Below are 16,289 nucleotides of genomic sequence, written 5' to 3'. Positions count from 1 at the left end.
TTCAGCTAAAAAGCCAAACATTCATACACTTTTTGTCTGTATATAAATTATTAAATTCAGTTTGTCAAAAATACCTGTGAATCCTACGTGATCAATAATTACATGAAATTATAATATTCAACAACGAACTTTCATATAGGATTCAAGAGGGCAAACCTGCAGGAGGCTCACCTGATATTGTTAAGTGATACCGCCGCCCATGAACACTCATTGAAAGAGGTCTCGCGAGTGCGTTTCCGGCCTTTTAAGAATTGATATGCTCTTTTCTTGAAGGCCCCTAAGAGTTTTAGTGTTTAAATAAAGGCAGAGCTTTAAAAAGCTAGTAAAACACGTCGTGACTACATTCAGATTTATTAATTCTCAACATAGAAGCATTATGGATATGGTGTCACACGAAAACATTATGAAATAAATATTTAAATAGCTGCATAATCTTATTTATAATTACAGTAAACACATGTTTATTATCATGGATGGGTACATATTTTTACATTTAGAAAAACCATTATTACAGCAATTTAAATATTTCAATTTAAAAAATCCAACTTTTCTTAATATATAACATAAATAAACTCAAGACTTAGTTAAAATATTTAACTATGGAATCATTAACTCAACAATTATTAAAAGGTTATTTATATTAGATAATTGTTTGTTGAGCCACAGTTAAAGAGTCCCTTTAAATTATATCACATTTATACGGAAATACGCTTGTACTCATTTTTAGTAAAATGTAAAATTTTCGCTTTGCTATTACAAAAAAATAAATATCTCACTCAATGCAAATACCGATACAGATTACAATGTGAAGTGTGAAATTGCAAAAAGACTATATAAAATATTGATCATCATCTATGGTGTCGTCAACTGGCGCGAATCGATATTTCTTTTTCTGCATTATGACATGCGCTATCTTTGGAAGTGTTCTGAATATTACCTATTATTTGAAACTATAGATTTTTTTACATACGTAACATTTTGGTATACCACCCCATACAGACTTGACTTTTCAGGAATAAAAATCTAAGTGCTAATTTTTTTTTCGAATATCTGGTAGGTTTTACGTTTTATTATATATGTACTTCCAACTTTAGTTTTATTTCATACATTGCAAACATTTATTAACATTATCCTAAATTAAATATATATTCATTATAATGTTTTGTGAACAAGTTTTTAGGTTTTTCCTTGGAACTTTTCTCTCCATAAAAACCTTCCTCAGAGTATTTACGTGCCGACTTCGAGTTATGAGCTTAGCTTATGACGTTTAATTAATGTATATTTATAATGGCATGAATATAAAACGGTTCTTCTAAATACAAAATATGTTCTTTTTGTCATAAAATAAAACTGTATGTATACAATGTATTTTTTTAGCTAAAGACCTCAATAATTATAAAAAATCTAATAGAAACATACAGATTTAAATGATCGTAGGAACATAGGTACTTACATATTAAAAGTACTAAGGTTTTCTTGCATAAAGTAAGATTTAAGCATGGTCCCAGAAAGATGCATTCAATTAAGCTGAATATCGTTAGACCAGTTGACAAAACCATTTATTTGTGCTTCAATGAACATTAATTGACGCCGCAGCGCACGGTCCACTTACGAATTATTCTACATTAATACTTTATATGTTATCACTATAAATACTAAATTGGACTATTTTACAAAAAGAAAAGCACTAGCAGAGATCTCGTGATGCCTAACTAGCCGGTGCTTAGCAAGATATGTTAGGTACAATTTTAACAAAAATACAGCATATTTTAGCTCCAATTCATTGATGGCAAGCAGCAATTAACAATTCTATGAATGCACATCGGAACAATAAGGACGCAGTATATTTTCATAAATGGGTAACTAGGGATTCGTGTGAACCAAATGTTCAGGCGAACGTCCTACTTTGAAGTATTGTTACGTGCCATCAATGATTCCTGGAAGTTTCTACGTAGTCTCACTATAATACAATACTAGCTTAGGCACCTACATTTTTAACATTACTTAATAATTATTATTTAACCTAGGTCACCCACGTTAGAGTCCTTTCAACACAAATAAAATGTGAACATTTCAACACTTACCCTCTAAAGGGAACAATCTAGGTTAATTAGTACTGTACACTCGTATATTTACAGCCTTATTCAAGTAGTAAAAGATTTATTTAATAAGTTTTAAACTTAAATAGTGCGAAAAATAGATATTCAATTAGCCGTGTCTACAACACGTAAATCTTATTTAAATGGAAAATAAGGTTTGTACCAAAAGGCCTCAACGTTAGGCGTCTGATAACACTTCGAGTCGCGTAGGACCGGTATTATATAAATATACATATTATTTTGAAAGTAAAAATAAGATCACTATTCAAATCACTAAATCGCCTTTAGACTTCTACTAGATATAATTTAGTTTGGCGATAGAACAATTATTAGAAATATGAGCATGAGCTTTGGCCTGTGCAGCATATTAAAGTTTCTTGACATATCATAAAAAAATAAACCTATTTATAACCAAAGAACCAATGACATTCAAAACCATCTAGAAATTGCCACTACTAAAATGTACTAAATAAATAAATTCGTCAGCAACATGACCGTACAACATGTAATTCTTGTATAGGGCCTAAAGTTTACTTAATTACTTATTAGCGATGGTACAACTTAAATTATCTCTTAGTTCCGAGCACACACAATAACTAAAGAAAACAGCAGAACATCTAAAATATTTATAAATTACGCTTCTAGATATGGGCAACATTTATAATTTTGAATACGTATTATGGATTCAGTAAATAATTTTCAGCTAGAATATACAAATAGTTAAAAGGGGAATATTACGGTCCCTGGCAAGTATAAAAGACGCCTACATAAGTCGGCTAGACGCCTACACTGCCATTTTACAAAGCATTGATAACGCTTTAGTAGTCATATCTCGCTTTTACCACCCCATATCTTCAACTCTTGCTTTTCGAGGTCAACGCTTTCAAGGTTTCCTTCCATTTCAGTCTACAAGATTTTCTGCGTTAATTTATGTAAAAACAAGAAATAATAAGAGATTTCCAGAAAACTGAACTTCACGCTGGTAAACACAATTACACTAAAATATACCTAAACGCTAATATATATATTTACTTAAACGCTGCCGGTAAATTACGCGACACGTCAATCTAGTGTTGGAGTGCCAATCGAGTCAAACGAATTGAATCAAATATAAAGCTCTGAAATTATGTAATTTCAAAATTCTGTTCTAATATAAAGAAAAATGATATTATTAGTTTAAGTGGATTCCCTTGTGTTCATTATTTCATACTACATTTATGTGTAATTGCCTTCCTTGACAACAATACGTGGTTTTACGTGAATAGCCATTTTTAAGAGATGCCTCGGTATTTGGAATGAATCTGAATCACGTATAAAGATGATATGCAGGTTAAGGTTTTTATATCGTAACGTTTTATTCTACTATTTGAATATTTATAAAATATAAACTCGTTTTCAAGGCTATTCATAACATTTAATCTAGGACAATAGAACGAACGGTTGTACTAACCAATGACAATATATTCCTTAAAATATTCTTAATAATCTTTATTTATTTAATTTGAAATTATTTTTTTTTTTTGCTTTAAGTGAAGTTCAATCTTTCTAGGTTTCTTAACGACTCGTCTTTTTCGTTTTATTATAGCTAATACATAACTTTAATAATTTACAACAAAATGATCATTGATCGATTCAAAGCTCTCTCCTATTAGCTGTTCAACGATAGCTATGGTAAAGTCATCTACTACATTACCAGACTACTAAAGAACGTCACGTACTATTCGCCGGTCGTGGGAGAGAGTTTTCATTGCAATGTGGTATTGCCATCGCGAAAACCTTTGTTCTACCCGATGACGTCACTCGCTGACGCGTACCTAGTTTTAAAACACCTACGCAAATACCTATCACGAGATTTTAGCTTGCAAGTATAATTATTGTTCGGTTAACTTGATCGACGTTTAATATTATTGGGTTACTTAATCAGACTATGCGACTGGTTTAACTATTTGTAGTAGTTAAGTATTTGAATAAAGTAATGTTACGATAAAAAACTAAGATACAGATAAAATTTGATTTTTTTTCCCATGAACCGTTCTCGGTTTTGTATACTTTATTACATTTAGGTAACGAATCCAATGCTCTAGTAACAACTTTGTAATCAAATGATAACCATTAACTTTATAATTGAGTAATCCCACAAGCTAGTGCTTGGGCGACTAAAATTGATAAGATATATTATGTATTTATTATATCAACGTTTGATTAGATTTACAGGCTCTATTGAACATATAAGTAGTTTGCGATGAGAAATCTTACAAGCATTTATTGGAATAATATAATTTGTGAAACATGCCAAGGTTTTTATATAACAGTTAATTATATAAAGTTTGGATATCTTTAATTCTATACAGATTTAATGAAATATATTTGAATTCGAAGAAGAATTACGGCCTTACATTAGAGCGAACCAAGACACGGATAGAGTATATTGATGATTGTTCGGTGAATTGCAATCGTCCTATGATATATATATATTATATATGTATGCCTCAGGTCGCATCGAATCATTATACTTCAAGTCTGATTATTAGTTTAGATTTTAATTGGTGGATGAGATCGTTTTTTATTCATAACACGGCTTTATTGTTCTGAGAATTATTGGTAATTATGTAATTGAAAAACTTATTTTCGTTATTACACCGCTGAACATAATTCGCTAACAACTTTATAATAAATTGTTTATGTAATATTCAGTAGAATACTAAACATTACAAAAAAGTTTGAAAAGTTTTGAATAGCCATGAAACGTAATCGTTCTAAAATCATTTTTGCTGTTTCGCGTCTAGGTCATATTTTGTTTTCTCAAGATATTTAGATACTCTCTGCGGTAGTTAATTTTAACCTTCAAAAAGCCTAAATAAACATTTCAATGTGTAATATTTAGATAATTATGTACCTATGCTAAAAAAATAAACGAAAGCTGTGTTAGCTAGGTTTGAAGTCTTTAAATGGCAGAATCTTATTTGAAGATATCTGTGCAAAGACTCGAAAGAATCGATTTTCATTATCATTTGCCTCGTGAAAACCGCGAACAATTATATTAACCGCCCTCAGGTGTTTGTTTAGCGACAGACACGCACAAATGTAAGTTGCTTTGCTGATAACGATTATCAACTGAATGAAAAATTGTGAGTTTGTATGGAAATTTTTATTAAGTGGGCGCAAACTAAATTAGCTAATTATTACGAGTAACCTTGCGAGCATTCAATGACAGTCTTTTGTTACTTGAAACTCATATTTTCTCCTTAAATACTCACTTTATTTATAATATAAAAGGACATTCTCTATCTAAATCTTTTTGCGCGGGTAGGATAATGTTGTATGAGTCTTAAATTGTTTAGATAAATTTACATTATCTGATGTTAAACTATCTACTATCAATGTGGAATCGAATAAGCCCAATAAAATAATAACGATGTAACGTTTTCTGATAGCGAATTGCGCACAGCATTGCAATAAAAATTAGCAAATCATTCAAGTGACGGGATCGTTTACATTCAAACTTCTGTAAGAATTAAGTATCTTAGACAGTATTTCCCAACTATTTTTCCCCCAATCTTCCCCTAGTCTAAACGTGAATGTTCAGAAAACGTATGGCTCGCATTACTCATGAAGTCGCAAACGGCTTCAATCATTTTTCAAATTTCTTCACCTAGAATGTAGTTGACGATTTGTGACGTGTCGTGATAACAAACATATGGCGATATCTTTGTGGCTATCGTTCGCCTACACGGTGGCAAAAATAACTTAATTGATGTATATAAGAATTTATTATTTTATATACTTTAAAGATTTTAGTTTGTACACAAAAATGTTGTTTTTCTTTTGAACCTACAAGTCTCAGCAGGATTATATATAAGACGCGATTAATAACATAAATATATACTTAGTAATAGAATACATACATCAAATTAATACTTGCACCAGATTTTAAAATATCTACAATACAGCTTATAATTGAATTGTGACTCAGTCTATCTCAGTACAAATACTGGTATTTATTGAACTAATTCAACATTGTATATTTTAAGACATTAACCATGTCCAGATGCTATCAGAATTGATTTATGCCAATAGAAAATAATTATTGGCAATAGGTAAACTATTCAATGTATTACAGTAAGATATGGCCATAAACACAAAAAAAACTACTGATTATCTCTGACATTAGAAAAGCAGCTTCATAGCATAATATACATTATACCATATTTTTTAAGGAAAAAAGTATAGTTACTTCCATGTACACCAAAGCGTGCATTAACAAAGTTTGTTTTATCAGATAGTATAAGTCTTATTTATGGTCCAACCAAAATGAGTCAGTTTTTTCAATGTCTGTTAATGGAAAAACATGTGACTAATGTTAAGATAGAAATCCTTTTTCTTAAAAACCTTAAAAGAGTTGACTTGTATTGTGTATTTGATGTAAATTTATTTTTCAACTAAAATAAGTTGTATTGGAATTAGTATTGAACATATATTGTTTGTTTGCATTAGTTATTGTGTTATATTGCTCATTAAAGTTTAGTTATGCTAAAAATTGATTTATTTTTAATATATAATATGTACATATGCTTGAAAAGTAATTTAAATGATTTATAACAGGTAAAGATTAAAAAACAGTAAGAAGCAGAACAAAGGTAATGGTCTCATGTAGTTACTGAATAAACTCACATTGATCACTGAGTTTGCTTTGGTACCTTCCTAAATGCATTGATTGCCTCGGCGATCTGCCCTGAAGTTCAAACGCTGGCTGCTCTGCCAGCTTTAGCCGCTAGCTAGAGGGCTGCTGACTCTGGAGCCATTAAAGGTGACAAAGGGCCAGCTACACGCCGTCCATGTTCAATTTCAAATCGCAAATCAGGTGAAGTGCGTCGTGCAGCAATTACATTATCTTCAGGTAAGAATGCTGCAACTAGAAGGGCACATATTACCAGCAAGGCACCTAATACAAAAGGTGGCCCTGGAATAATTCTTATGTACTTGTCATCATCAGGTCGGCCATCCATTCCTGCAAGGGCGTGTTCTTCATTAAGATCTACATGAAATAAGTAGAATATCACTCCAAACATGGCAGGTCCCAGACCATTGCAGAGGCCTCTCACTCCTGTAACCATTCCTTGTACAACTCCTTGCCTATCAGCTCTACTGTTAACAGAAACATAGGCACTGATTGCTGGATATGTCAGAGATCCTAGTGCAGCTAATACTCCTGCAGCCCACATCATCCATGTACGGCTACCAAACCCGTACCACATAAGTTGTAGCATCTCAAATAAGAGTCCAACCATTATTGTATGCTTTGCACCCAGTGATTTCATTAGGTATCCAAGAACTACTTGTACAGCAATACTGAGAACACCAACAATTGCAATAAATATTGCCACTTGCACAACACCGAATCCCATAACTAATTTCAAATACACAAATATGCAAGAATACTGCCCGGCTTCAGGCAAGTAAGAGAGGAATACAGCTACGCACAACATGAGTACAGTGCGATCTGCACCAACTTTCCTTAGAGCAGCAAATGGGTCAGCCTGCTCCCAGCTTATAGCAGGCCCCCAGCCACTTGGTCTAACTTTCTCAGGGAGACTCTCCGGAACTGCCACCATGATAAAAAACACGTCCAGAACTGCGACTGCAGTTGCTGCTACGACAACAAGTGCCTCGCCATATAAGTCCATCAAATAAGCACCAAGTGCAGGTGATATTACCATACTCGCGGCGAAAGTCGCAGATACCAGTCCATATGCTCGTGAACGCTCTGCTTCAGTTGTTACATCAGCAACATAAGCAAATACGATCGAAAAGGTTACTGCAAATACTCCACTTAAGCTGATCATGGCAAAGAACCACCAAGTATTTAATGTCATCAATGGAATTGGCGCACAAGTGAAGAACACTGTTACTAGTAGGAAAAACTTCCGACCCCACACGTCAGATAAAGCGCCAATTAGAGGTGCTGACAAAAAGGACAAAATTCCTTTGATACCCATGATAAGTCCATTCATTAGGAAAGTGTGATCCGGGAACGTCGCATTCAGGACTGATATAATCGGCATAGTCAACAAACCCCATGCAAAGAATTCCAAAAATATCACTACTAACGCATGGAAAACCGAAGGCTCGCCAATTCCAGACATTGTCATAATCCCGTCTTTAACAACAGTTTTTCTATTTCGTATCACCATTTCTACTTCAGTTGTTGTAGTCTTTGTGGGCGTCATTTACGATTCGAGTAGATGTTAAGCCTATTTATCTACTTATTTTAGAGACATATTGAAAACCTAATAACTACATCGAGGAAAACTTGAAGAAAACGAGTTAGATTAGCAACGTTAGAAAAACACTGAAAAAAATCTAATCTAAAATGTCACTGTCAATTGTCAAATTAAGAGAGGACAGCTACTGTTCGATATTTTATTGCCATTATATAAAATGTTGGGTTTTAATATTTAACGTTAAACTATTTTTTGCTATAATTCTTGTTCTATGGTAAAAAATTAAACATTAAATTCGTGATTATAGATATATAGTTTAAATATAATATTCAGAGGTTTAAAAAAAGAATTAATATGAAATTTATAATTGTGTCACAAAAATATTGTTCACAAGTGATTCAAGCCTGCGGCTTTATTGTTCAGACTTCAGTTTGACTGTTGACAGATCCAGCAAATCCCAAATCCAAAACGATTAAGGAGGCGTAACCTGCCGTTGTCGAGAATCGGATATTTAAAAAAATTGTTGTAAAAGAAGAGTATTCATTTAAAATGGTATATGTACTTTTTTACAATAAACAGATTAATTATAAATTATATTTACTAATATAAAAGTTCTTTAATTACAGATTCGATTTATTTTAATCCAAAACCGTGCGGGTAAGACGAGATTGGCAAAGTGGTACATGAATTTTGATGATGATGAAAAACAGAAACTCATAGAGGAAGTTCATGCTGTTGTTACTGTTAGAGATGCAAAACACACCAACTTTGTTGAGGTTATTATGTTTACTAGAAATATATAATAAATAACGTTTAAACTCAAAAAAATCTAAGCTATCTATATATTACTTTCAAATATTCATATTATATTGCTTTAATATATTATTAATAGACATTAATGGACATTATGCAGATTCGTTATATTAAAAACAACATATGCACAAAAGTCATGTATTGTTTTACAATATTAATTCAGTTATTATTTTCAGTTTCGTAACTTCAAAATTGTGTACCGAAGATATGCTGGATTGTACTTCTGTATATGTGTGGATGTGAATGATAATAATCTTTGTTACTTGGAAGCTATCCATAATTTTGTTGAAGTTCTAAATGAATATTTCCACAATGTTTGTGAATTAGATTTGGTGTTCAACTTTTACAAGGTATAATTTAAATTATTTTATATAGTTTTGTTATTATTTTATGAAACTTAATTCAAATAAATTAAATTATTGGGCAATATTAAGTTTATAAAAATGCCTTGACTTAAAACTAATTTTATACTGATCTATTTGTGCTAATTCATATTTAAATTTGAAGAATCTGTATAATTCTGTTTCAGGTATACACAGTAGTTGATGAGATGTTCCTCGCAGGGGAAATTCGAGAGACATCTCAAACAAAAGTATTAAAACAACTTCTTATGCTTAACTCATTAGAGTAATATGAAGTAATCAATTAATGAATGCATTATTATTGTTATGGAGACATTCCATGTTGTAAAGTAAAAAGATGTTTTTAAACATCTGATTAGTATAAATTCTACATTTGATTAGGTGTTTGTTAGAAGTAACGCTGGAAATTTATTTTTAACATCCTATGATTACAATACTCATTAGGTGGCTGCTTTTGGCATTGGATTAGTGTGAACATAATAAAAATGCAGTTTCACTTCCATTTATAAGGAATGTATATTACTTAAAATGCAGGCTTACAATAGTAGTTCTTACACAGTAACATGTCATTACAATAAAAATTTTTCATTGATTTTCAGAGTTGAATTTGAATATGAGTTTATTTGATATAGGATAAACTAATCTCATTAGATTTGTATATAATAAATAAAAGTTAGGTATGTTAAATCATATATTTATAAAACTTATATCTTGTAATCTAATTAATAATATAAACTTATCAAAATAGTCTTTTATTTTCAGTTCTTAGTTTTTGTAACCTGAGTTTAGAGAATTATGTCAATGTGTTTTTCAAGTAATAGTTGATTAATGTTCAACAAATGTGAACTTTTAATAATGTCTCCAATTAAGCAAGGAATCACAACTCACATCAATTATTTGTAATTGGCAACAGTTTCAGAAATGTAAATTGTACACTTTTAATTTCTAAATTGTGAGGCCCCACAAAGAGAAGGAAGGTCTCGAGGGCGGTAGAGCTAAGTTGGGTATTTATTGCCTATGGTCTATCCATTTTCATTTATACAGAATGCCATATAATCTATATGAGTCTACCCTGTCTTATTTAGACGATCTTGCTAACTGACCATCTGAAATATTCAGCCCCACTCCCAATGATGAATGAGAGGTGAGAAAGTCCAAACATCAGGGTGGCCTTCATGAAACACCTCTGAGCCCATGTCAAATTTACTCCATCTAAAAAGTATAATACAGATTTATAAAGAAGGCATTATTTATGTGCATAATGAAGATGAAGTAGTTGTGTAGCAACGCAGTAATACTAACTGAAAAGGCGGTATGCCCCGGGAAATGTTATATGTGGGCCCCGAGACGCCGAGGAAGAGGTACTTCTTGGCCAACTCCGAGTTCGTCACCTTGGCGTCGGTGCCGCCGTGGCTTCTGTGACCCAGCGCCCGGAACGGAAATGAACCTAATCACGGCACACAATTAAATGAGGATGTTAAGACTATATGAAGAGGTAGAGCCATGGCGAACGCACCGTTAGCAGGATTGAGGTCGTTCCGGGCGGAAATTGCGTTGCAGGCGCTGTAGGGCGGACTGCATGCGCACCGCGACAGAGGGTCGTGGCGGTAATCGTTGTATCGCATCACGCGGAACATACTGCCCATTGAGTCGATGGACTCCTAAAAAAATAATAATACAATAAATTTTATAAAATTAAACTTAAACAGAAATTTGATTTCTACGTGTAGATCTATACTAATCTATACTAATATTATAAAGAGGAAAGGTTTGATTTTTTGTTTGTTTGTTTGTATGAATTGAATAGGCTCCGAAACTACTTGGCAGATTTGAAAAATTCTTTCACTGTTGGAAAGCTACATCATTCCTGAGTGACATAGGCTATATTTCATTTTCAAAAAAATAGGCATCCTTACTAAAATTACGATAACATTAACATTTGTTTATTATTTGATACAATTCTAACAGATGGCGCTGAGTTAAAGGTAGTAGTTTGGCAAGACGACGTTTGCCAGGTCAGCTAGTATTAAATAAAGATAATCGAAATATATCCATACTAGCCACGCTTCGCTGTGGCACATTGTGATTGAATGGCAATGTAGTTGGGAACAAATATTGTTTCTCATGCGCCTGCGCCATTAATATTGCGGTTCTCAGCGGGTGTTTTCCTCGCTTCAATATAAAAAATAAAAACAATCCTCGATGCGGATTATATAACATGCTAAAATTTCAGCTCGATCGGTGCAGAAGTTTTTGAGTTTTTGAAGCGTACACAAACTAACATAACATTTATATGTATATATATATAGATTTAATTTGTTATAAAATTGACCTGTTGTTCACGAAAGATTTTAGCTCGCGGGTTCGTCTCGTAGGCGAACCAGTCGCCGAATGTAGCGATTCGCTCGTTGCCGCCGCTGAGATTGAAAATGCGAGGAAAGTATGCGATGTTGTACGATGGGAAGTACGACGTGGCCTTTAGTTCTTCTGTTCTATTAGAGATAAAAACATCTATAGAAACTCATAAATCAGATATGCGCACGGATTAGCCACGTAGCAAGAGTATCAAATGCTACGGGAATTTGGGGGGGCCGGCGCTCGAGCGTCGGATACCTAAAAATGTTTTATATTTATAAGAGTGACTGCATGCAGATCTGATCTGTATTGTTGAATATAGATCAGATTTGCTTAAATAGGTCTAATTGACAGTTACTATCTCTATTCTCTATATTTGCCGATATACCCTAAACTTGCTACAGGCCCCGCGCTGGTTTAATCCCGCTCTGGATTGCGTATCAGAATACGCTACTTAATTTACCCAAATACTTTGGTTCGAGTTAAATGAAATGTTTTGGCTTTAAATAATATTATGTAACAAATTTTGAAACTTATATTTCGTAACGATTAATACTTTGATAGCGCAACCGATAGCTGAAATTCCCTTATTCAAATAATAAAATAAAATATTAATATTGCAACTTGTTAGTTAGTACTCACAGATCAGCTGCCTCAGTGAAGCCGGGCAGTTGTTCGATTACCCACAACAAGCCAGCTTCAACTAGCCCTTCGGATTTCTGAGTTTTTCGCTTAAACTTTTTATAGTCGACGATGTACCTGCAATAATATAAGTATGAGTTATTCGATAAACCACCCGAGTTGTTTGTAACATTTATAATGATCACTTATTTATTTGAAAAGTTCTCAGCCACTATAATATAAGTTAGAAAAGGCCACAAGAAGACAATCTAGGCCTATAGGCAAAACTGTCAGAAAAATAATAATAATCACATATAGATAGATAAATAACCGCCTCACCATTGGTTGTTGTAAGTCCCACTGTTATGCCTGCGAAACAAGTCGACCCAGTGAGCTCCACTCGTGGCCAATCTGGTGGCCACCATTGCCCGCACGAATTCCATTATCTAAATTTAATGAGAGATTGGTAATGCCCTGTTCAAAAACATGATAAAAAGGATAATCTAGACAATATTCTACGAAATTTGTCCATTAAATAGAAATGTAAGGATGTTGTGTTACATTACGGACAGATCATGTAGTATATTTATCACATTATAATATTGAACACATAAACGTGACTATTTTGATGTAATTGAAATAAAAGTAGCATGACCGCGTAACGCAATCCCTGCAATGACATATTTGATCTAGTTCTAAAAAGTTTAAATTTTAAACTTATAACATAGGGTTAAACTTAAAAAAAAGTAATATCTAAGATATTACGATTATAATATAATTGCTTTTTGTGAAATGGGCGTTACCTGTCCCATGGGCTGCACGTTCTCGTAAAGCGTCCTGTTGCTGTTTCCGATGGTTGTTTCTGCGGCCACCAGACCCGCTGATGTTATATACCAGTCATCTGTTGACTGACATACTATTTTTTATCTACACATAATACATATTAATGGATAAAAATATTATTTTTGTATGTTTCTAATAAGAAGAATATATTAATGCTGTTAGTAGTAGTAGGTAGTTTATGAGAGTATTACCTGAACAAAGGCAGGATAAGAAGTGAAGGCCATTTTTCTACCGGGAATCGGTTTCGCATTGTTTGGCGATGTTTGGTAACTGAGCACGTACATCTTCTGAAGGCGCAACATTGATTGGTAGCTGCGACACGGTACAACTCAGGTGTCAACAAGTTTGAAAAACTTCTTAAATATAATTACAAGCTCAGTCTCGTTATATGAATAGAAATGTTGTATGGAATGCTAACATCAACCAACAGATACTTTTTTACTACTCTGTAACACGACAATTTTGCAATCATAAATGTACAAGGTGGAAACTAAAACTGAACGGCTAAAAAAGTTTTTTATTATTAAAAGATCCTAGCGTCTTAGCATAAACATATAAAAAGCTAAAGAATATTATAAAGTCAAACATTAAAAGGCGAAATAAATAAACCTATGTCCAATGATGGACAAACCAAAACTTGACAAGCGTGGTGGTTTATAAATCTTAGTGTATTTTACATAATGATAAAAGTTAATAATATTATTTATTTATTTATTTACACTTTGTTGCATTACATAAAAGGAAAATATTAAACATAATTTAATGACAAGCAACTGGCGGCCTTATCGCTTTAGAGCGATTTCTTCCAGACAACCACTGTTAGTAAAGGAAAAAAACCACTATGAGTATATTAGATAAGGTAGGCAAGAAGTGCAAAAATAAAAAGGGGAAAAAAAAAAAAAACATACTTAACAGAAACAAAAAGAAATAAAAATAAACTAAACTGATACAAGTTACATAAAACAAAACAAAAAGTAAATAGTGCACATGAATCAGGACAATCTAAGATGAAGAAGATCGGTCTCACATTAATTTTAATTTATAAAAATATTTTTATTTCAATTCAAAATCAATGAAACTGCTATTGCTCATAACTAAGTTTAGGAAATCAAGGCTATTATTATGATTAATAGAAGACAAGGTAATCATATACATAAATAACAAAGTCAAAGGGGCGTACAGATGCTTTAAAAAAACAGCTGCTAACATACCTGTTCCAAGTTACATGAGATGTAAAGAGTTCTGCATTATCCGGTAATAGCTTGACTAAACCACTACAATGTTCCCCAAATAGCAGACTCTCTGGAGTGTTTTTTGGTATTGTAAGCGCAAATGCCAGGTCATCAAGGTCACCTAACATGTTAATCCATCTGAAATGATATATGTATTATATAAACATTTCAACAAATTTCTTATGTAATTGTTAATAAGTAGGAAAAGGACTCATTGACAATACTTCATGGAAACACTTCTTCAAATATTAAAAAATCAGTAATGGAAAAAAATATTTAAATATATTTTTTATTTTAATGGAAAAAAACAGCTAAAAAACAGTAAAATTTATTATTTTTGATTTGAAACATTAATTTTTGATTTGTTAACTTTATCCAGCTATAGTTTCTGTATACTCACAATATATCACGTGTAGTCAGCCATTGATAAGAATCAGTAGTTGCCTGGTTGTAGCCAGCAGCCAAACCTTCTAATTGTATCTTGTATAGCTTTACCTGGTTATGAAAAAAAAAAAATTAATAGATAAAAAAAAAATATAATTACTAGCATATTGATTCAATAAATCAGGATTTGGAAAATAGTTATTTCTCACATTTTGCTATAAGGGTAAACAGATATACTTTTTGGCAGTTTAATATTATAAATTTTTGATACACTTACATGATACCAGTATGCATCATTAGGGTGAGTATGAATCATGTCAGCAATGTAGCGCTCATTTATGTCCACATATTCTTCTATCAGACCACACACATCTATTTTATTGTAACAATATCTGAAAATATATTGTAAAAGTCTGTTTAGTTTTCAACTTTAGTTTTTTATTCATAGATAATAGGAGCAATTTCATTTGTCACAAGTATCTTTAGTAGACTACTTATACTGTATCACAACACCATAAAATTTACCCTTTTAACATATTTTGCCAGTGCATCCAAATAAGGTCTCTGGTGAGAAATCCTTCCAGGAATCCCGCTGCATATGCTTGCTTCTCATCACTTGCATCGGGTGATGTATGTAATTCCAAGAAGGCCCATCTACATTAAGGGTGAACTTAAGCTGTGATGCTCTTGATACACTTAAAAATGATTTATATATATGGTATTCTGTATCTATTTCATTTTCTTGAATATTCTTCAGAGATAGTTGAACCAGGAGAAAATGAAGAAATGTATGTGAATGTACATTACAGTTACATGAAATTCTTCGTGTTTATTTATGATTTGTTTTGGAATAAATATGTTTATGAGAAAATCTGATATTGTGAAGGCATATATGTTGTTTGTACCAGTCTTACTTTAGAATGTCATACTACTTAATTCATGTTATTTTGTATAAGGTAAAGTGGCAAAACGTACCCAGTTGAGTTAATGTCATTCGTGTAAGTAGCCCTGGCGACGTGCAGTGGTGGAATTAGTTTAAGATCGTTGGTCACTGATACAACGGCCTTATCAGACCATATAATAAAACCATATTTGCTCCCACTTACAAACAACAACAGTTGTAATAAAACCACCGTAATCATTTTATATAAACTCGCAAGTAAATCACTACTCGACCATAATTGGGTTCTCGTTAGTTCATAACTTTATTATATTATTTATTACCATAACAGAACTACACACTATAATAATAGTTTAAAGTCTTGCTATTTGGATTAGCTTTGTTTCACAATAAACAATTCACTCTCTCAGTCTCTCATATTGGGAAAATAAATTCATTTCATTTTGTCAAGCTAAATA

The 16,289-nt window shown here is 32.5% G+C and overlaps 3 protein-coding genes across 3 annotated transcripts; 1 reads left to right on the top strand and 2 right to left on the bottom strand.

Moving 5' to 3' along the window:
• Positions 1-335: 335 nt before the first annotated feature.
• LOC111003932 (hippocampus abundant transcript 1 protein) lies at positions 336-8,470 on the bottom strand. The gene has a single exon (XM_022274698.2). The coding sequence runs from the start codon at positions 8,324-8,326 to the stop codon at positions 6,875-6,877; it is 1,452 nt and encodes a 483-aa protein (XP_022130390.1). The 5' UTR covers positions 8,327-8,470; the 3' UTR covers positions 336-6,874.
• A 268-nt stretch (positions 8,471-8,738) lies between these two features.
• Positions 8,739-10,169, top strand: LOC111003931 (AP-2 complex subunit sigma). Its single transcript, XM_022274697.2, has 4 exons — positions 8,739-8,872; positions 8,947-9,096; positions 9,310-9,483; positions 9,663-10,169. Exons 1-4 carry the CDS (start codon positions 8,870-8,872, stop codon positions 9,762-9,764), a joined length of 429 nt encoding a protein of 142 aa, XP_022130389.1. The 5' UTR covers positions 8,739-8,869; the 3' UTR covers positions 9,765-10,169.
• Positions 10,170-10,239: 70 nt separating this feature from the next.
• On the bottom strand, positions 10,240-16,258 carry LOC111003930 (putative phospholipase B-like 2). The gene is made up of 13 exons (XM_022274696.2): positions 15,906-16,258; positions 15,456-15,584; positions 15,208-15,322; positions 14,947-15,041; positions 14,526-14,684; positions 13,506-13,626; positions 13,275-13,379; positions 12,811-12,917; positions 12,493-12,609; positions 11,828-11,987; positions 11,012-11,156; positions 10,798-10,942; positions 10,240-10,707 (listed from the first exon to the last, which is right to left on the bottom strand). Exons 1-13 carry the CDS (start codon positions 16,070-16,072, stop codon positions 10,611-10,613), a joined length of 1,662 nt encoding a protein of 553 aa, XP_022130388.2. The 5' UTR covers positions 16,073-16,258; the 3' UTR covers positions 10,240-10,610.
• Between the last annotated feature and the right edge of the window lie 31 nt (positions 16,259-16,289).

The sequence above is a fragment of the Pieris rapae genome, chromosome 11 (genome assembly GCF_905147795.1).
Source record: "Pieris rapae chromosome 11, ilPieRapa1.1, whole genome shotgun sequence".
In the NCBI taxonomy this organism is placed as follows: domain Eukaryota; kingdom Metazoa; phylum Arthropoda; class Insecta; order Lepidoptera; family Pieridae; genus Pieris; species Pieris rapae.
The sequence above is the reverse complement of the archived record's forward strand: the minus strand, read 5'-3'. Positions and strand labels throughout refer to the sequence as shown.